At 41.3% G+C, this 21,930-nt stretch overlaps 1 protein-coding gene across 3 annotated transcripts in view; it reads right to left on the reverse strand.

The window, feature by feature from the left end:
• The window catches only part of KLHL3 (kelch like family member 3), a 124,923-nt gene extending 106,485 nt beyond the window's left edge, over positions 1-18,438 (reverse strand). Inside the window, exons 1-2 of one of the 3 annotated variants that reach the window (XR_009694162.1) lie at positions 17,749-18,438; positions 6,241-6,360 (exon numbers count right to left, since the gene is read on the reverse strand). Coding sequence is in view for 2 of the 3 variants with exons in the window: in XM_061151355.1 (XP_061007338.1) it covers positions 6,241-6,360; positions 17,749-17,762 (134 nt within the window). In the remaining variant the exon portion in view is untranslated. The remainder of the gene's footprint in view (positions 1-6,240; positions 6,361-17,748) is intronic. The other 2 variants (XM_061151356.1, XM_061151355.1) reach the window with 2 other exon arrangements.
• Between the last annotated feature and the right edge of the window lie 3,492 nt (positions 18,439-21,930).

The following is a 21,930-nucleotide window of genomic DNA, read 5'->3' on the forward strand; positions in this document are numbered from 1 at the left end:
GCTGCAATGAACCTGGAGGTACAGATATCTCTTCAAGACGGTGATTTCATTTTCTTCAGCTACATACCCAGACTGTGATTGCTAGATTGTATAGCAGATCAATTTTTAATTTTTTGAGGAATTTCCATATAGTTTTCAATAGTGGCTGTACTAATTTGCATTCCTACCAATAGTGCACAAAGGTTCCCTTTTCTCCACAGCCTCAGCAGCACTTGTTATCTCTTAGGGTTTTTTGTTTGTTTGATAATAGCCACTCTAACAGGTGTGAGGTGATACCTCATTATGGTTCTGATTTGAGTCTCCCTGATGATGAGTAATGTTAAGCCCCTTCCCATGTACCTATTGGCCATTTTGGTATGTTCTCTGGAAAAAATGTTTATTCAGGTCCTTTGCCCATTTTTAACCATTTTTACCTATTGAGTTCTATGTTTTATATATTTGGATATTAACCCTTCCTCAAATTTATGGTGTGCCAGTATTTTCTTCCTTTCATAGGTTGCCTTTTCATTTTGTTGATCATTTCCTTTGCTGTGCAGAAACTTTTAGTTTAATGAAGTCCTATTTGTTTATTTTTTCCCCTGTTTTCTTCCAGGAGTTTTATGGTTTCAGGTCTTAACATTTAAGTTTTAAATCCATTTTGAGTTAATTTTTGTGAGTGGTATAAGATAGGCGTCCAATTTCATTCTTTTGCACATGAACATCTAGTTATCCTAATGCCATCTGATGAAAGACTATCCATTCCCCATTAAATATTCTTGGCTCCCTTGCCAAATATGAGTTGACCATATCCATGTGGGTTTATTTCTGGTCTCTCAATTCTGTTCCACTGGTCTATATGTCTATACCATACTGTTTTGATTACCACAGCTTTCTCACATACACTTGACCCTTGAACAATGTAGGGATTAGGAGTGCCAACTCCCCACCACATGCAGTGGAAAACTCACATCTAACTTTATAGCAGCTCTCCATATCCACAATTTTATATCCAAGATACAAATCACAGATAGTACAGTACTATAGCAGTTAGTGAAAAAAAAAAATCTGATAAGTGGACCCTCACAGTTCAAACACATGTTGTTCAGGGGCCAACTGTAGTTTGAAATCAGAGTGTGATGTTTCCAACTATGTTCTCCTTTTACAAGATTGTTTTGGCTATTCAGGGTCTTTTGTGATTCCATTCAAATTTTAAGAATGTTTTCTCTATTTTTGTGAAAAAATGCCATGGGAATTTTAATAGGTATTGCAGTGAATCTACAGATAGCTTTGGGGAGTATGAGCATTTTACCACTATTCTTTTGATGCAAGAACACAGGATATCTTTCATTTGTGTCTTCTTCAATCTCTCTCATCAAGTTTTCAGTGTACAGATCTTTCACCTTCTTGGTTAAATTTATTATTAAATGTTTTACTGTTTTGACACTATTTAAAATGAGATTGTTATCTTTATTTCTTTTTCAGATAGCTCACTATCAGTGTATAGAAATGCAATTGATTTTTGTATGTTGATTTTGTATCCTGAAAATTCACCAAATTTATTTTTAAGTTCTAACAGTTTTTTTGGTGGAGTCTTGTAGGGTTTTTTATATACAGAACCATGTTATCTGCAAACAGACAATTTTTTCTTCCTTTCTAATTTGGATGTCTTTTATTTCTTTCTCTTGCCTAATTACTCTGGCTAGAACTTACAGTACTATGATCAAAAAGAGTGGTGAAAGTGGGCACCCTTGTCTTGTTCTTGTCTTGTTTGAAAGCTTAAAGGAAAAGCTTTCAAACTTTTACCATTCAGTATGATGTTAGCTATGGGTTTGTCACATAGGGCTTTTAACATGTTACGGTATAATCCTTCTATACCCAATTTGATGGGATGTTGAATTTTGTTAAACACTTTTCCTGTTCTATTAAAAAGATGTTATGGCTTTTATCCTTCATTCTATGAACGTGGTGTATCATCTTTATTGATTTACCTTGAATCACCCTTGCATCCCAGGGATACATCTCAGTTGATTATAGTATTTGATCCTTTCATCAGATCATATTTTACCAGATCATACATATACTGTTTGCTAGTATTTTGTTAAAAAATTTTACGTTAATACTTGTCAGGGATATTGGCCTATAGTTTTCTTTTCTTGTAGTGTCCTTATCTCGCTTTGATATCAGGCCTTGTTAAAATGAGTTTGGGAGTGTTTCATCCTCCTCAAGTTTTGGGAAGATTTTGAGAAGGATTGGTGTTAATTCTTCTTTGAAATTTGGTAGAATTCACCAGTGAAATGATCCAGTCACGGGCTTTTCTTTGTTGAGACATTTTTGCTTACTGATTCAGTCTCCTTAATTATTATTGGTTTGTTCAGATTCTCTACTTCTTGATTCAGTCTTCGTAGTTTATATGTTTCAAGGAATTTATCCATTTATTCTAGGTTATCCAATCTGTTGGCATGTAACTGTTCATAGTGGCCTCTTACAACCATTTGTATTTCTATGATAAGTTTAATGTCTCCTTTTTCATTTATAATTTTGAGTCCTCTCTCTTTTGTCTTAGTTTAGCTAAAGATTTGTCAATTTTGTTTTTTCTTTCAAAAAAAACTCTTAGCTTCGTTTTTTTTCCTATTGTCATTCTAATCCCTATTTCATTTGATCTCTGCTCTAATCTTTATTAATTCTTTCCTTCTGCTAATTTTGAGCCTAGATTAAACTTCTTTTCTAATTCCTCCACGTGTAAAGTTAGGTTATTTATTTGGAGACCTAAAGCCTTAAATCAGACAAAGGACACAAGCCAAACTCAAGGGAACAAAATGAGGAACTTCAATAGTGTCTAGGGAACACAATACAAATTCTTTAGTGACAAAGAAACATTAGGCATGAATGTTAGCACTATCTACTGCCTAAAACAACTATGGATGGAGCTTCCAGGAAATCTGGCAGGAAGCCTAATATTAATAAAAACTGAGCAATAGCGCATAAGACAAATCTAATTTAACTTGGTTTTTAATTCCAAAGCCTAGACCCTGAAGAAAAGAAAAACAAGTGAATGAATATAGAAATTTTTTTACAAGTAGTTCAAACCCCTACCCAACAATCGCATCTTCAGCTCTACATGCTTTGCTCATGCCATTTTCTCTGCCTGGAAGACTTCTCCCTAACCTTACCACTTTTCATTTCTCTAACTCTTACTTGTCCTTTAGAATTTAGCTCAAGCATCTTTCCCCTTAGGATGTGTTCTCCAAAGTTGCAGTTTTACATGCTTTCTTTCATGACACCCTTTAAGAAACAAATAATTACTGCACACCTACCACCTGGCAGGCACCTGATACATTTTTCCTTCATAACACTTATTTGCACTGTAGGAAGACCATTTTCATTGACCTATTATCATTTTTTTACCTTGCACCCTCTCCCACACATCTCAGAGCCTAGCCAGTGTGTCTGGAGATCTTTAGTGAATAACTCAAAGCTCCTATGAAGTACTAGGTGCTAGAGATTAAAATGATTCAGAAGTCCCTGCCCTCAGGAAGCTCATGAACTACACAGAAAGAGGAGATAAACAGTTATAACATACAATAGGATGAAATATGTGATAAATAATGGAACTGGTACAACAAACACATGAAAAGATGCTCAACATCACTAATTATTAGAGAAACACAAATCAAAACTACAGTGAGGCATCACCTCACCTTGATCAGAATGGCCATCATCAAAAAATCTACAAATAATAAATACTGAAGAGGGTGTAGAGAAAAGGGAATCCTCCTACACTGTCAGTAGAAATGTAAATTGGTGCGCCCACTATGGAGAACAACATGAAAATTTCTTAAAAAATAAAAAGAGATTTACCATATGATCCAACAATCCCATTCCTGGGCATATATCCAGGAAAGACAAAAACTCTAATTCAAAAAGATACATGTACTCCATATCTTGGCTATTAACAATAGCCAAGATATAAAAGTAACCTAAATGTCCATTGATAGATGAATGGATAAAGAAAATATGGTATATACATTTTTTTCATGCTGTGAATATATATATTCATTAATATATATTCATTAATATGTACAGAAATTTGTTAATTTTCCTTTTCCTTCCCTTTTTAATTGTATTTTGTTACTTCATATGTTAACATCCATAAAATGTATGTATGTACATTTTTGCAGAGTTAACATCATAGAAAACTAGATGGCATCTAGCAGCTAATGGCATATTATGGCTTAATGACAGTGTTTTTCTTTTTCTTTTAAGTGGAAAAGCACTGATAATGATGTATTTTACAAATGATAAATGTCTTTAAGACTTTTTCAAGGTAATAAATAGGTGCTGGTGGTAGTAAAAAAGAAAAAGAAGAAGATATGGGTGTGTGTGTGTACATATACATACACACACACACACACACACATATATATATACATATATATATATATATATATATATAAGCTTCCTTGGTGGCTCAGCTGGTAAAGAATCTGCCTGCAATGCAGGAGACCTGGGTTCAATCCCTGGGTTGGGAAGATCCCCTGGAGAAGGGAACGGTTACCCACTCCAGTATTCTGACCTGGAGAATTCCACCGACTGTATAGCCTATGACATCGCAGAGTCGAACACAACTGAGCAAGTTTCACTTTCACATATATCACCATTATATATGTGTGTGTGTATATATATAACAGAATACTTCTCAGCCATAAAAAAAAATGCCATTTGCAGCAACATAGATGAACCTAGAGATTGTCATACTAAGTGAAGAAAGTCAGAGAGAGCAAGATAAATATCACATGACATCACTTAGATGTGGAATCTAACATTATGATTCAAATGAACTTATTTACAAAAGAGACATAGACTCACAGACACAGAAAACAAACTTATGGTCACCAAACGGGAAAGGGTAGCAGAGAAACAAATTAGGAGTTTGGAATTAACAGATACACACTACTATATCTAAAATAGATAAGCAACAAGGATTTACTTTATAGCAGAGGGAACCATGGAGCTTCCCTTGTGGCTCAGCTGGTAAAGAATCCGCCTGCAATATGGGAGGCCTGGGTTCGATCCCTGGGTTGGAAAGATCCCCTGGAGAAGGGAAAGGCTACTTACTCCAGTATTCTGGCCTGCAGAATTCCCTGATAGCTCAGTTGGTAAAAAAATCTGCCTGCAATGCAGGAGACCCCAGTTTGATTCCTGGGTCAGGAAGATCCGCTGGAGAAGGAATAGGCTATCCACCCCAGTATTCTTAGGCTTCCCTTGTGGATAAGCTGATAAAGAATCTGCCTGCAATGAGGGAGAACTGGGTTTGATCCCTGGGTTGGGAAGATCCCCTGGAGAAGGGAAAGGCTACCCACTCCAGTATTCTGGCCTGGAGAATTCCATGGACTGTATAGTCCTTGGGGTCCCAAAGAGTTGGACACAACTGAGTGACTTTCACTTTCACAGGGAACTCTATATTCAATATCTAATAATAACCTATAATGGAAAAGAATCTGAAAAAGTGTATATAACTGAATCACTTTGCTATACATTGGAAAATATCACAACATTGTAAATCAACTGTATTTCAATAAAAAAGAAAAATAATGGCACAGGCAAAGGAAGCTCTGATAAAGAAGAGGTTGTGTGCACAGCCTTCATACAGAAAAACTCATTCAATGTCCTGCACCTGTCTTGCAACAAAGCTCAGCAAACATGCACCTTGGCCTTACAAATAGTCTACATACCCCTCGCTGTTTAGCTCAGTGAGAATGAGTGCTTTTGCACTTCATTTCTTTCTTTATAGAGTTAAATTGCATTTTAGAAGCTAGGTATACTCCCTTTCGTGTGGTTGCCTTGACAAAGACAAAGTTGAGACCAAAGAGAGAGACAGGCCAAAAGAAAATGCATGGCATCTGCAACCTTTAATCTGCAATTGTGTGTAGGTGTTGCAATCACTCTATTATTGGCCTTCAAGCAGCTGGTTCAGTTGGAAATCAAGTTTATGAGCAGAACTGCTGCAACCATAAAGGATTTTTCCCCAGTGATTAAGCACTAAAATGATAGGTGTTAAATAAATACAAAGAAAAGAGAGAGCTTTGGGGGAGTCATTCTGTCTCTATCAGAATTTGAAAGGGAAAGCCACCTGACTGACAGGGGGTGGGGGAAGAGCCAGACTTCACTAGGTGGTGGTGTTCTGAATTCTGTTCTCAAACCCTGATGACGCTCACCCAGCAAGTTCCTTCCAAAAGGGCACGGGCAAAATAGGAAAAGTACCTCCGCAGTTCATTCATAACCTTGAACGCCTTCCCCATGTGGGCAGGGTTGACAGTGATGGTCCTCTGGTTCTTCTCATCATCCCCAGTCTGTATCGGGGGCTGGGAGCTCGGTTTGATGCTGTGAACAGGAAAGGAGTGGGAGAGGAGAGAGGATCACATGTTGGCAAACTCATTGATCCAACTGTCACAAACCCATCCATTTGCCCACCCACCAGGAGCATCTCTGTCAGCCTGTTCTCTTCACCACAGGCCCAGAAGGGAAGGAAATCACTGGGTCAGGAATTTCTTCAGGATCTTCCAGTGCAAAATGTACCCCTCAGACCCTAGTTCAGCTTCTTCCATCAAGCACTGGTGTAACTTTGTGGGAGGTCCTTATTCTCCATCTCTCCATCCCTAAAAGGGTACGGGGTGAGGGGAGACTAAGCACTGTATCACTCACTTCACAGGGATGTAGGTTCATTCAACAAACATTTAGTGGAGCTTACTACGTGCCAAGCACTGTGTTTAAATTCAAGAGAAACACAACAGGTAAGTCACAGATCGTGCTTTCACAAAGCTTAGCGTTCAGTGATGGAGAAAGCCAAGTCAACATTTAAACATATCAGAGTATTATGATCTGATTGGAATTACAGAAGCACAAAGAGATCCCCAAGTAGTGCTAGTGGTAAAGAACTTGCCTGCCAATGCAAGAGACATAAGAGACGCAGGTTCGATTCCTGGGTAGGAAGATCCCCTAGAGGAGGAAATGGCAACCCACTCCAGTATACTAGTCTGGAGAATCCCATGGACAGAGGAGCCTGGTAGGCTATGGTCCAGAGCGTCACAAAGAGTCAGACACAACTAAGGCAACTTAGCATGCATGCCCACACAGAAGCACAAAGGATAGGGAACTATCTCAGTGATGGCAGGTTGAGGAAAAACTTACTAGAAGCTGAGGAAGAATAGAAATCTTAAGGAATAGCAGAAATTAACCAGGTAAGAAGGAAGATGGGGAAACAGAGGAAACAATATGAACAAAGACCAAGAGAAAGGGAGTCCAGTGGGATCAGAGCACTAGAAGTTCAGTAAAACTAAAAGAAAGTATCAAGAGAAAGGTCTAGAAGACCGAACAGTCTTATAAGTGCCACATAAAAACAAAGCTAAGGAGTTTGGATTTCATTCTAAAACAATGAGAAGCCCTCAGAGTTTTAAGCAAAGAAGTAGAGCAGGAAGCAAGTGAATACATGTGTGCTTTAGAAAGATCACATTGGCCATAGCGTGGAGAATAGTGGCATAAGAGTGAAAGCTTTGGAGAAACCATAATCCCATAGAAAGACAAGGGATTGTAACTGTTATAAAATGACTATATGTGGGCTAGGTGAGCAAGTGGTGACTAGCAAGAGGCACCTATAATCTCAAAGCCTTCTACACCAAAGATAAAACACTCAAATTCCTGTGGGATGCCAACGAGTTGCTCAATCACTTTCAAGCAACATATCTCAACTTGATGGTGGGGTGGGAAAGAAGAATCCAAAAAATGAGCAAGAAAAGGACTTTCTCCCCAAACTAATAAAACTATTCAGCTCCAAGCCAAGTCTGAGACCTTGGAGTTATGTCTATTTGGACCAGGCTAAGCTTTGCCTTCTCACAGAAAGCCGGAACCTTCTCCACTGGCGTAGATTTGGGGACCCACAGTTCACACCAACTCTAAGACACTGACAGTAACTTCCTTTGCCTTTCTCTAGTGGGCCTCTTTTTGATGTTACCTAGCCTTGCAAACTGGCTCAAGAAAGGGGTTTCTATGATTAAGATAAAGTTTCGGAGACCTGAGAGTCTCTCTAGATCTCACACTGGGACTGGTAACGTTGGAACATTCCAAAATAACCAGCATGCCAGACCCACAGCTTGTCTAACCAGGACACTCGCCTCTACTGGCTTCCTTCCCACTTTTAGTTCAGCAGGAAAATGTAAGCCACAGACATCTGAACTGTGGGACTGTCTGCATTCTGGGTGCAAAGAAGTTAGCTAAGCACAGGATGGTAAATATCAAGGCAGAATCATGTGTTTAAAAACATTAAGAAAATCTCAAAACAGAATGTTATCAAGGAGAGAGAGGACCTAGTAAAAATTAAAAACTTCCTATTAAAAATCCCATAAGTATAATTTCTTTTATAATTTAAGTGTCCTTCCCTACTCCAGGCTGGATAGATGTAAATTTCTATTTTATACTAAAAGTTTAATGATTTTACTTTTGATATTTAAGCCCTTATTTTATCTAATGTTGATTTTTATGTCACCATATGAAATATGGATCTAATTTTTTCCTGTAAGTTCCACTTATTGAATACTTTTTCTTTTTCCCCACTGACCTTGTTATGCCATCTTTAGACATATATCACAGAATGATAAACATAAAATGTCCTAATGAATATTCTTGTCATCTTCCTTATTTTAAATTTTAAAAAGATGTTTGTGATGTTTCCTCATTGTATGTTAATTTTAGGATTTTTGAAATGGCCTTTATCAAATTAAGAAACTCACATTTTAATTTCAATCATAAATTATATTAATTTTATCAAATCTTTTCGTGAATCTAATGAGATGATCATATGGATGTTTCCCTTTAATCTGTTAATGTGGTATATGACATATTTTCTAATTAATACTAAACTATATTTGCAATCCTGGAGTAAATTTAGAAACTGTAAAACACTGCACAAATATTCATTATAAATACTGTCTTCAAATTGCAGAGACTTAAAAGCCAGGAAGAGAAAATATCTGGTATTGATCAGAGAACAACTAAAGGTTTCTGACAGAAACTTTACGAGATTAGAGCTCATAAAGGCCCAGTGGACAGACATTATTAGTTCCATTTTACATATATGGGACAGATGTAGATCAAAGAGACACATGCTGGAAGCGCTGACAACAATCTCCTGTGACTAGTAACTAGGAAGCTTGCTCTTCCTTGTGTTAGTCTTTGAATTTTGCAGTCTTCCAGGATGGCCCAGTAGGTTAGGTTTTGCCTCCTCTATGAAGTCCTTTGACTACTTCATTCCTAAGTGATCTCTGCCTCCCCTAAACTGTTGTAGTATTTCTGGCCTGTAACTCAGCTGCACATAGAATACAAACCCGTGTTTGATGACCTTTTTCATAGAACATATTTGAACACCCAGCCCCCTCATGCTAGACTCCATATTCCTGGTAAGCAAGGACGATGTGTCCAAGGACTCTCAACAGCTTAGCCTGCCCAGCAGAAGGCCAGGCCCACAGCAGGTCTTCATGACATATTTATCATCAATGAAATTTGATCTGAAAACCCTCCACTTTGTCCCTATGGGTGGTAGACAGTAGAGCAGGGTGGGGATGATCTGCCCCAAACACTGCCCCCAACCCTAACAATCTTAAAAATGAAAGTAAAGTTGGTCTTCAAAATTAAACTATAAATTAATACACATAAAATCCTATAATAATTATAAACAAAAATACATAAACTGTAAACATTAGGCCCTCTTCCATGGCATGCCACCTCCCACAGCCTTTTCTCCCACCCTCCCCTCTCCTCCAAAGTCCAGATCCATATATCCATTATCTGAACTGAGTCCCCAACTTAGATTTTTCACAGTAACTTATACTCAACTGATGCTTCCCACCCTCTCTGAAACCTACTCATCTTTCTGTACTGTCTGTCTCAGAGTCATACCCAACTACCCACTCACCTATGCAAGGCAGAAACTGGGATATCATCTTTGATGTCTTCTTCCCTCCCTCTCTCACTTCACATACTACCACAAGTCCCATCAGTTCTAAGTCCTTTAATCTCTCTCTATTCCATTCCCTCTCACAGTCACTGCTACCACAACTTCAGTCCAGGCCATCATGATCTCTTATCTGGGTAGTTACTACAGTAACTTCCTCCTCACAGACTTCAGAATGATCTTTACAGAATGTCACTGGGTGCATGGCATGTCCTATGTGAAACCTCTCACTGGTTCCTCACTGCATACAGAAGAAATCTCAGAGATCCAGCCTGGTGCTCCCTTATCTCATTGCTGTCCTGAAGACGTTTTGTTACTCAAGTACTAAAATACTCACAATTGCCTAAATATACCAAGCTCTTTTGCCCTATCCCCATTCGCTGTCCCCTATGTCTAGCTCATTTTCACCAACCCTCAGACCTCTTGCTGACAGTCTCCCACTTTGCAGGCAGATTCTTTACTGTCTGAGCCACCAAGGAAGCCCATTAGTAAAATAATTAGGAAGAGATGAGTCTTTACCATGTCTTTAATACAATTAGTAAATCACATAATTTTAATAAGGGTTGTATTTAATGACTGACTCACAAAATTCTTAAAAATTTAACAAGCAGCTCTAGCAAGTGGATGAGTGCTGGTTCTTGCATACCACTGCCCACCCTAGATTTTGAGCTCCATGAAAACCAGGATGGTATCTTATTTCCCTCTATATTATTAGCCTATGGCACATGGCAGGCACTCAATAAATGATTGAGTAACTGAATGGCTGGATACGTAAATGAGGTATAACTACCAACTATCCCATCTTTTCTCACATCCTCTAAAACAATTATAGCTTTATCCCTCTCAACTTCCCCCTCTGTCCTTCTCCAAAGGAGGTGATAGGGGGAGGGGAGGGGCTTTCTTAGCCAAACTAGCTTCCTGCACTGGTGATTGAGAAGCAGGAGGCTCTTGACAGGAAGCGGGGCGGGGGGAGGCAGGGGTAGAAGAGAAAGTCACACTCCTCTAGAGAAGAAGGAAGAAAGCAAGAAGAGTTACTGCCTGTTGCGTTAGTTCTTAGGCTCTTTCCATCACTAAGAAAAATCCAGGCAATGAATAGAAAGGACAATAGCATGCATGTCAGCAAAGCAGGAGACGCGGAAACCTCAGAGCATCTAATTGTCCAGATGTGTTTGGGGGAATCTGCCAAATGAAGAACTCTGGAGCATCCAGGGTGTGAAAGAATGGAGAGGAGAGGAAAGGGGAGTCTAAGAAACACTGCTGAGAGTTAAGAACTGCATCCCTGCTGAAAGTCTTCAAGAGATGCAAATAAAGTTCAGGCAGCAAGGGCCACACAGATAGAGCCCAAGCACATGATGGTCAAGCTATAAATGAGACAGAATAAAGAGAGGCAAAGTCACCTACAGGGGTCAACACAACTCTGTAAGTCGGAGGAAGGCTATGCCGAATGCATTAAAATCCCTCAATAAAGAAAATGTCCCTTTTAAAAAAAGGAAAAAAAAAAGGTAAGAAAATTTCCTTTAGAAAGGGAAATCAAAAAACAAGGATCAGGCTGAGAAAGCTCTTGGTCCAGCTCACCCCACACTATGGAAGAAATGATTTAGTTATCAGACAATCACTAGGTTCAGCCTCATGTCAGCTCCCTGCTGTGGAACTTGAAGCCTATAAACACTCCAATGCCCTTACTCAGTCCCCAGCTCGCAAATGCAGCCTCTTGATCAAGTTGGCTTCCCCTGTGGCTCTCCTTTAGGAAGCAAGAAAGTGTGGTAGCAGGCCCTCAGGAACATTGTGCCAGTAATACTTTTCATCACAAATTAATAAAATGACACTCTGACTGCTGTACCTCAGTTTCTCATGATGAGTTCATCAGCATGACTCCACTTCTTCAGGTCTGGGCAGCAAAGGACAAGAGAAGATTTTGGAACCTACGGGGCTCTGGGTAAACTAGCTCTGGGAGAACTAGCATATTTCTCAATCCTAAAGTTCAAGGCCAAAATGACCCAATTGAGATTTCTGCATCTGGATGAATGAACAACCTGTCACTTGAAGACATCCAAGTAACAGGATTCAGGGTGTGATAGTGCCTCCCTGTCCTCAAGGAACACCCACACACACAGACTGCTATAGAGCCCCATATTCTCCTACTTTTTCACTTGTGCCACCTCAGTTCAAGCATCAGTTGATTCCCTGCAACAGGCCACATGGACCCAGGGAAGATAATGCATCAGTAAGTTATGGTTCCTGGGTAGTAACAGTTAACGTTTACTGAAACCTTACTTTACCTCTACTATCTCATTTTATCTTCAGAACAACCTTATAAAGTATAACCTCCTCAGGCACTGACATAAAACTTGTCCAGAAATCCCACATAACTACTAAGTGGAGAACTGACACTCAGACCCATGTCTAATTCACTCCAGGGTTTATGCTCTTCATAACAATGTCCACTGTCTTGGGATAATGTCCACAGTCCAACAGGCCAAGGGAGATTCAATCCTTATGATCCACTCTCTGAGGATCATCATGGTGTGGCCAAACCAAGCCAATGAAGAAGACTGAATCCCCTAGGACCTGTGCCATGGCACTATTTCACTCCACTGATTGTGGGGAACTACAGTATATACTGGAGTTAATATTATTAATTGGACAGAACTCAGAATTTTCATACAAGCCCGTCATGATGCATCAAAGCTGGTCAGCAGCTGCTGCCATTCTTGTAATGTGCTCTTTCATAAACCAGTTCAAGAACAGGTATGTTACTAATCACATTCCTAACAGTCCAATTCACAAATAGCTTCCTTCCAAACCAAGAAGGTAATCACTTCAGCAGGCTGCGTAAAAATGCAAAATATAAGAAAAACATGAGTTCAGGCAGACAGAATGAGACAAGGGGAGAGAAAGACTGAAAGAAAACACAGTCCTCATTATGTAGCCTTTTGGAAGCCAAACTTCTATTAGGTTTGAATAGAAGAGCTGAACTCTTCCATGTGCGTGGTTTTGATAGAGGTTACAAGAGACTTTCATAAGTTAAAAAGAAAAGTCCGTGAAAGCAGGGCTGAGAGTCCAAAAATCCTTTTAAATTATAAAAAGTTACAGATTTGTAACTTGACAACCATTGAACTTGATAGAGAAAAAATTTTAAGAACAAAACATGTTCAAATTATTTTTTACACAGTGCATTAATGCTCTTTTCAGTCTAACCTAATTTCAAGGTAAAATTAGGTCAATTCTATGATGGCAACTTTCATCAAATAAAACACTTGCTTTAGAAAACTTACCCCAAAATGTTCTTGTATGGATGTGTCTTAACAATATAAAACCTAGCAAACAGCAAAAACCTAAAAGCTCAAATCTGGGCATGGGGAAATCAAGAGGTTTCTTCCAACTGACTTTGTTTTCTTGCAGTTGAAAACCTTGCTTCACCAAAAATTATTTCCAAAATGGAAAGTTTGGTTTCAATTATCATGGTTGAAATGCACATACGCTTCAGGCAGCAGTGATGCCCAAAAATTTCTACAGAAGTTTCCACCCATGCCTTCTATGGATGGGAGAGGGCTGAGAGGAAGAGAAAGCCTGGGGCACTGAACACTTGCTCTTCCCTGGGTCTTGCCAGTGATACACCGGGCGTTGTAAAACTCAGCTTTTGAGAGATTTAGCTGCCTACATCATGTTTTTGTTTTTGTTTTTTAAAATAAGATCTGTTCCTGATCAAGGACAGAAAAATAAGCTCTCAGGGTTCTAGGAGCAGGCTGTCCTCCATAAGAATGAGGCATTCTCTCTCTTAGGACTGTTCTCATAAATTCAAGGCACAGCATTGGGCACACAATGCCCCTTGCAGTAAGAGGCATCCTGATGCTTCTGATAAAGAAAACCATCACAATTTTAAGAAAAATGGACAGCCAACACCCGCTTCTGTGATGCTTCTTCTAAAAGTTGTGGTTCTCTGCAATTCTTGTGAATATCCCAGAGACTGCCTGGAAATTTTTTTAACTGTGGTAAAAATACATTTAACTTGAAATTTACCCTTTTAAGAATATAGTTCAGAGGCTTTAAGTGTGTATATGTTCTTGTGCAACCATCTATTTCCAGAACTTTTTCATTTCCCTAATTTAAAACTCCATGCCCATCAAGCATTTCTCCCTCTCCCCAGACCCTGGCAACCACCAGTCTCCTTTTTGTCTCTATGAATTTGACCATTCTAGATACCTCGTATAAGTTGGGAATTTACTGTAATCTATCCAGAAGGCTGATTTCTAGAACTTAAATAAAATCCCAGTAGCCAAGCTACTGTCATTTTCAATGTGCTCTACACACACACACACACACACACACACACACACACAGACAAATTTGTCACTGTAGTGATGTCATGGTTCCAAACCACTAAGGCATCTGAAGCCTCGGGGTGTCTATAAAAAGGAGGACTAAGGTAAGGCTTCCTAGGTGGCACAGTGGTAAAGAACCTGCCTGCCAATGCAAGAGATGCAAGAGACTCAAGTTCAATTCCTGGGTCAGGAAGATGCCCTGGAACAGGAAATGGCAATCCACTGCAGTAGTCTTGCTTGGAAAATTCCAGGTGTCTTGTGGGCTACAAATCCATAGGAATCACAGAGTCTGACAGGACTGAGCACACACATGTGCACACACACACACAAGTGTTGATGAACCCTACAAGAGGAAGAGCCAAGCCCTGTGTGGTATCTCACTGTGAGGAGACAGTTTGGGTGGATGCAAGATGACCTGATAGCCTCTTAATTTTCTCATGGGAATGGTCCCACAAAATCTGCTTTGGATTATAAATATAGGAAGGCCTTAAAATAAGCCTTGGTTAGTATCCAAGAACAAATTATGGAGTACAACAGGGCAACAGATGAACACTAACAATAATAGCAACTACCATTTACCGAGAACTTACTCTGTGCCAGAAAAACTTACTAGGTGCTTTATCTATATTGCCTCCTTTGATATTCACAACAACTCTGTGAGATATGGATACTGTCCCTCTACATCAAAAAGAAAAATTAATTCTGAAAGAAATGTGACACACTCAAGGTCATACAGTTTATGAAATAGATTCACTGCAAGCTCTATGTTACCCCAAAGCCCATGTTTTAATTAATAGTCTTTTAAGGTAGAAGTTATTTTCAAACCCTCATGGCAAAGAAAGAAAATTGTTCATTAGAAATCTCTTGGCTGAAAACTCTTAATGCTTAAAAACAGCCCCAATTAAGCTTCAGCAGGTTAAATGTGGAAGAACAAAACTTAGGCTCCCTCCAGTCTCTAGAGGTCTGACATATGATCCTAGGCCAGTCACCCAGTTTCTCTGGCCCCGAGTTTCCCAGGGAACTTGTGAAAGAACCCTACTTCCCCCTTTTCTGCCCTACCTCAAAGCATTCCATGGGGTCAATTACCCATGCTGAGATAATAAGGCTGATAGCCAAGGATGAACCTATTGGCCAGAGGTTTCAATCGCCTCTCGGAGAGGCAATTTTTAGTTATTGGAGCTTCTCACAAAAGTCATCAGCTAATCAGCAAATAATTATCTAATACCTACTATGTGTCCAGCCACACAGTAGATAATGTGGAGTATTCAGAGGTACAGGCAACATTCTTGCCCTTGAGGACCTATCCCCCACTGTGGGAACTTACAAGATACATGAAACAAAAGCACAAAAACATCTTGTGGGTGGGCCTATTATTCAGTACCCAACTATGAGTAATGAAATTAGGTAGAACATCTGCCAGAACCAGAAGAGCTTAAGTTTCCAAGAGAAAGTGGAATTTTAAAACCGTCTTGATAGATGAATAACTTTTGGAAAAGTGAAAGCAAAAGGCATTCCACGCAAAAGAAACTCTGGAGGCTAAGGATCTGAGACCAGATGTAGTAGTGCACAGGATGAGTGATCACAAGAGAGACCCATAGATCTCTCAGTAGGGGTATATGAGTGAGCAGTAGGAATGGGGACTGGAGCCAGATTTCAGAAGACTTGAATGCCTGGCAGGGTAAGCTGGTCTTAGAGTGGGAACAAAAGGTAGTGAGCTCAGGGACCTGGTGAACACTGGAAGCTGCAAGGTTTGGATTTCTCTGCTTTTGATAGAAGGAATGCAAAAGAACACGTGTAAAAACTAGGGGTTGCAATGCCAAAGACCTCAGCCATCCCAGTTGAAAGACCAGACTGCTGAAGAACAAGAGAGCTCCTAGGAGGCCAGGGCTCGTTACATTTTGGAACACAAAACTGAGAACATAGTAAGTACCCCAAAATGCTTGGGAAGCAGTGCTTTGATCTACTGTTGCTAGTCTCAAATGGACCTTTCAGTCCTAATATGTAAGCAAACAGGCTTGATCTAGAATCTCTAAACCTCCATTCATATCACCCCTGCCCTCTGTTAGCTACTAGACCAATACAAGAAGGTGGAGGACACTGCACACTTCTGCCGTAAGGAAGCAGGCTTTCAGATGCTCTGTCACCCAGGGGGCTACACAGGATCCAACACTAAGCTCCTGTTGCAAAGGACACTCAAGGAGAGACACTCAACCAGCAGTACATTCAGTCTAAAGAGTCCCAGTTCTCTTCCTAGGAGTTACATCAAGAAACACAGCCCCTGGGGGCCTCTTCAGACAAGAGGACACTATATAATCCTGCCAGTCCTAGTGGGGTTTAGAGAGCTTTAATGACATCACTGTGCCCCCATGAGATGCAAGACTGGGGACAATCCATGCAAAAGAAATTGTTTATTGAGGTACACTCTAGGCATTGTTGACTTAGTTGAACCTGTTACCCTTTAACCAGCTGGTTACCATCTGAATCAAACTGGTGACTTAGAGCAGCAGCCGTCCTCCCTCAGGGGTCCATTGCCATGGCCTGACTGCTCTTAGTCTTCTCACCTCAAGGAAAAGGCAAGTCTTGTTCTCTACCAGCCGCAGACTCACAGAATGAAGAGGAGACATTTTGGCACACAGAGAAGTGACCCACCCCTGCACCACACTCAGCACCTTCACAATTAAAGAATCAGAGCCTCAGATAACAGCCTTAAAATGTATTAAAATGCATGGGGCTGCCAGGCAAAAAATCTCTCGCTAGTTAGATCCAGCTCAACAGAAGTACTGAAATTCCTTTCTGGTAATTTCTATTTCATAAAGAAACCCCTGACGAAAGGAGCAAGAGTTTCCCTAAAGAATATAACTTCCAGTATCATTAGGAAACTTTCAATGCAAATGGAAAGTTCCGAGCAAGTGACACCTGAACGGATTTCTCTCCTTCTTACTTTAACTTTTGTGTGCATACAGGTACACACACATACACACACACACACACACACACACACACACACTTTTAGGAAAGACATCAGCTTGGCATGCTTGTTGACAACTTGAGCAAGTACTCTGTGCCAGGCCAGCCCTGCTATGACATCAAAAAACACCCACCAAAGAAAAAACACCCCGGGGGAAAGTAGCCAGGAAAGGGAAACGCCTCCTTGAAACAGCCTGATACAGTCCATGCTGACTCTTCCCGAACAGCAGTCAGGAAGTCACTTCTTTCAGGGTGCTCCGCTGCCCTGCAAACCCAGACCTGTCTCTGCGGAAGCCAGATCTCTGGGGAAAGGGGTTTCCCTGCTCTGACTCTGCCGCCGGCTGGGATCCATCAGTGACCAGGTCTTCCAGCCCTGTCTAACCAACGCCAATACAAAAGCTGGTGGCTGCACTGTGAGTGCGTGTACACATACACAAACACACACACACACACACACACTTATACACACATACATACCTTTCCCCGTCCATTGTGTGAGGCCCAGCCGGGGTGGCAGCCGCTGAGCTGTGCCTGCACCGGAGGATCCTAGCTCTATTCTGCTCGGTTCTCCCAGCCAACCAGCGGGAGATCTGATCAGCAGCAGTGATTCAGCATGGCTGCAAATGAAGCCACCTCCCTCTCGATCCTCCTTCCTCTGACTTACTCTCGGCAGCTTCTACCGCAGAATCAGCAGCAGCAGAGAACGTCTTACCCAGAGCTCCCTGCAGCCCTTTCAGCTGCTAAAAGCAGCAACCCACTTGCTCCCCCTCCCCCGCAGGCTTGCTGCTCCTCCGTCTCCTAGGAACAGCGCAGCAACAGCAACCCAAGTGCAAGGCCACCTTTCCAGTCGCTTCCACATCTGCCCAGGCATCCCCAGGCGACCAGCCGACCCCAGTACCTCCTGCCTCCTCTGCCTAGACTGGAAAGACTGGGGCAGTTCCTCACTAGCCTGAGAAATACTGGTCCCCACCTCCTCCCCTGCCCCCATAGGCTGTGAGTCTGTCAGCCTGGCCAGATTGCTGGAATGAGGAGGCCCCTCTGTGGCTTCCAGTGGACTTTATCCACCTGGGGAAATTGACTTGTAGGTCACAGCTCATTTTCCAATTCCTCCTCCCAAAATCTACAGCAGCTCTGAGAATCTGATAGATGAAGAGAAGTTAGGGTAAAAGAGCCTGATGGAACCGAGAAGAATGCAGAAAGAAGTTAAGAAAAAGGGAACTGAAACAGATACTATTTTACTGCAAGAGGCTAAACTGCAGTAAAGCCATGACAATGGGACCATATACATTTATTTCCCCAGGCCATACTGAAAGACCACAAGTTCCACAGCACAACCTTAAAACACCTTCCAAAAGTCTCTCATGTTAAAATCTGTCTTAAGCTGTAGCTTCAACCAGTCAGTCTCCAACTAAATCCCCCATCTCCAGTCAAAGACCTCTCGCACCCTGTAATCTCCAACTGCCTTTCAAGCCTCAATTCTGACCCACCTAAGAGAAAACATAACATAGGGGGCACGCTGGAGGCTGGTCTGTACCTCACAGCCACAGTCAAGGGGCATAATTGGGGCAATCAGCCACTGGTGTTTGCGTGCTCAGTCCCTTTCAGTTGTATCCGACTCTTTGCAACCCTATGGGCTGTAGCCCACCAGGCTCTTCTGTCCATGCAATTATCCAAGCAAGAATAATGGAGTGGGTTGCCATTTCCTCCTCCAGGGGATCTTCCCAACTTGGGGATCAAACCCGCATCTCCTGCGGCTCCTGCACTGGCAGACAGATTCTTTACCACTGAGCCAACCTGGGAAGCTTAGCCACAATAATGGGTTAAGAAAGTTCCTTGATGCCTCAGAAAGACCACACATGAGCATCTCTATTCCCGGAATCTTCTGTGTCACGTCTCTGCTTTTCAGGACCCATATTACCACTAGCTGGTTGAGTGACTTTCAGTAAGTCTTTTCCCTACTTTCGACCTCAGCCCCTCATCCATAACCTAGGGACAGACTCTAGAGTCCCTTTCAGCTCTAAAATCACGTGACTCTAAAAATGTCTCAAATGTTTTATTTTTCTTCTCATTAGCCTATAATATTGTTTAAGAAGAAATTTTTACTGGACTCTATAAAGTTTTGAGGGGGATTTAAGGAAGATAATATGAAGTATGTGAAAGTATGAGGGATGCTTAGTAAACCTATTATAGTTGTAATTTTGACCTGTTAAATTTCTTCACTGCCAGAAAGCCTTTAGACCATAACGAGGGAAGCCAGACACTGGGGTAACAGAAACTATAGTAACTTAAACTTTACACAGCCTCCTGAACTCACACTGGCTAGCACATACTCTCAAAGATGACTCCCCACCTGTGACACCGCAAAGTCCTCCTAAATGAGGCCATTAGGCCGCTACCCAACTCATTCTTTCTCAAGTGAGAAGGGGCTCAGAAGATTTTATTTACACCCTACAGCCCTGTATCACTACTCCTTCCTTTCACAACAATACCCCTCCTATCTTTCTCCCTCTGCCCCTTCCTTTTCTAATCAGCCTTGTTGCTCTGCTCCAGATATTTCCTCTTGAGGTGAATCACAGGGACCAGAAGTTGAACATCACAAATAAGGAAACTGAATCCCAGAATCCATGCCAGAGTGCAGACATCCACCAGGAAGACGAGTGGATGATTCATAAAAGGGATACGAGAGTAAGATGAGTCTCTCACAACTTCATACCCCTAGTCACAACCTCACCATATAGGAAAGAGGGGAAGTGTCACATAAAACAAACCAGAGAGAAATTTTTTGAGGATCAGAAAAGTAAATACTAAAGGACCAAGCATATTTCAGGTTTCAATATATTACAACTATTGAGAGCCAGTATAAAATTTTTACAGAATTTCCTTTGCAACCTACTTTTGCAGTGCTAACCAATGTCACTACAACATATGTGTTGAAATCATACCGCTATCACCTACACTTTATCCTCCACTCTATTCATGAGAGATAAGCTGAACAGAGACTTCTCAAAGAAGGGCATCAAGAAAAGAAAGGCAAAACCAGGGCCAGAGCTGAACCAAGAATCAAAGTCTCCAGACTCCTGGCACAAAGTTGCCATTAGAATCTCCTCTACAATCAGTGCTATACTTTACACTTTCTCCTTTATTATCCAAGTGTTCTCTGGGCCACAGGCTGAAACTGCTTGCTCAAGGCTAACTGTCCTAACTGGATTTCAGATTAGGAAAGTCAAAGGAACCAAAGTAGTGCCTTCCTGGAGGAAGAGGTCCCATGTTTGGAATTTCCAGCAGTAGGGTCTCACCTCCTTGCTGGGCCTCCTCCCCATACTCAAAGCTTCTCCCACAGCTTACCAAGAGTCCCCACCTCTCCATTCCAGAACCATTTACCCAACCATGTACACCAACTTTGTTCAGAATCTTCCAGCTCTGTGTGGCTGAGGAAAAAATCATGTGAGGAGAAGAAACTTTTTAAGTAGCTTTGGTCTAGAGAGTTCTCTTCTCCACACTCCATCTCTCTACTGGGAGCCTGCATAGCAGTAAGCTTGGTTCAGCTCTAAGTGTCCTTTTCTTCTTTTCTTGTTTTTATCCTCCTTCTTCAGAGCCTCACTCTTGCCCAGAAAATCCCATGGACGGAGGAGCCTGGTAGGCTACAGTCCATGGGGTGGCAAAGAGTCAGGCATGACTAAGCGACTTCACTTTCACTTTCAAAGCCTCAATTCCTCACACCTGCAGGCACCAGAATTCATCCAGTGGTCCCACACCCAGCTGTGCATCAAAGCCATCTGGTTGAAAGTATAGGCATCAAGGGATCAAAAGACACAAGGAAACTTTCTAGGCTTATGGTAGTGCTGCGTATCTTGACTGTGACGATACTATACAATTGCATACAACTACATTTTATCAAACTAGACACTGAAGGAGGTGAATTTTGGCAATTATACCTCAATAAACCTGGGAAAAAGAAAACACCACAGTGCCAGGCTCCACCACACACCTATAGAACTGGGACCAAAGGAGCAGGAATTTCAGCAAACTTCTTAGGTGACACTAATGCACAGCTAAATGGAAAGACCACAAAGAAAAGAACTCAGACTATTAGAATCAGTCAGACCAGGATCTGAGTATATTTACCAGAAATATAACCCTTAGCAAGGTACAAGTCTTAATTTCCTCATCTGCAAAAAGAAGGTAATAGTGGATAATAATAGTACCTGCCCCCCAGGGTTGTTAGGTTTCAAGACTATCAAGCACTTAGCAGAGAGCCTGGCCTGTAATAATCACTGAGTAACCATTAGCAGCTATAATTTGCATTGCCTATGCCAATGCTACCAAACTATAGCTCTGTGAGTCCTTAGTTTTGAGGTCGAGAAGTCAGCCAGGGTACCTTGTTCCAGGAAGCACAGCCCTGGGCCTCTCCTGGAGTCATTCAGTGGTCACTATTACCAACAGGTTACCAAGGACCAGACAACACCAAAGTTAAATTAAGGCCCACCCACACCTGTATCAGCAAAACTTCCCCTCCGATTCCTGACTACTTTATGAGTAGACTCTTCCTGTAGGTGCTTAGAATGCCCCCAGCACAGCAAGTCAGGCAGAAAATGAAAAGGAACTCAAGGTCTGAAAAAGTCAAAAGGTAAAGAGAACATCATCTTATCCAGAGATGCC

Source organism: Dama dama, chromosome 9, assembly GCF_033118175.1.
Source record: "Dama dama isolate Ldn47 chromosome 9, ASM3311817v1, whole genome shotgun sequence".
Lineage (NCBI taxonomy): Eukaryota > Metazoa > Chordata > Mammalia > Artiodactyla > Cervidae > Dama > Dama dama.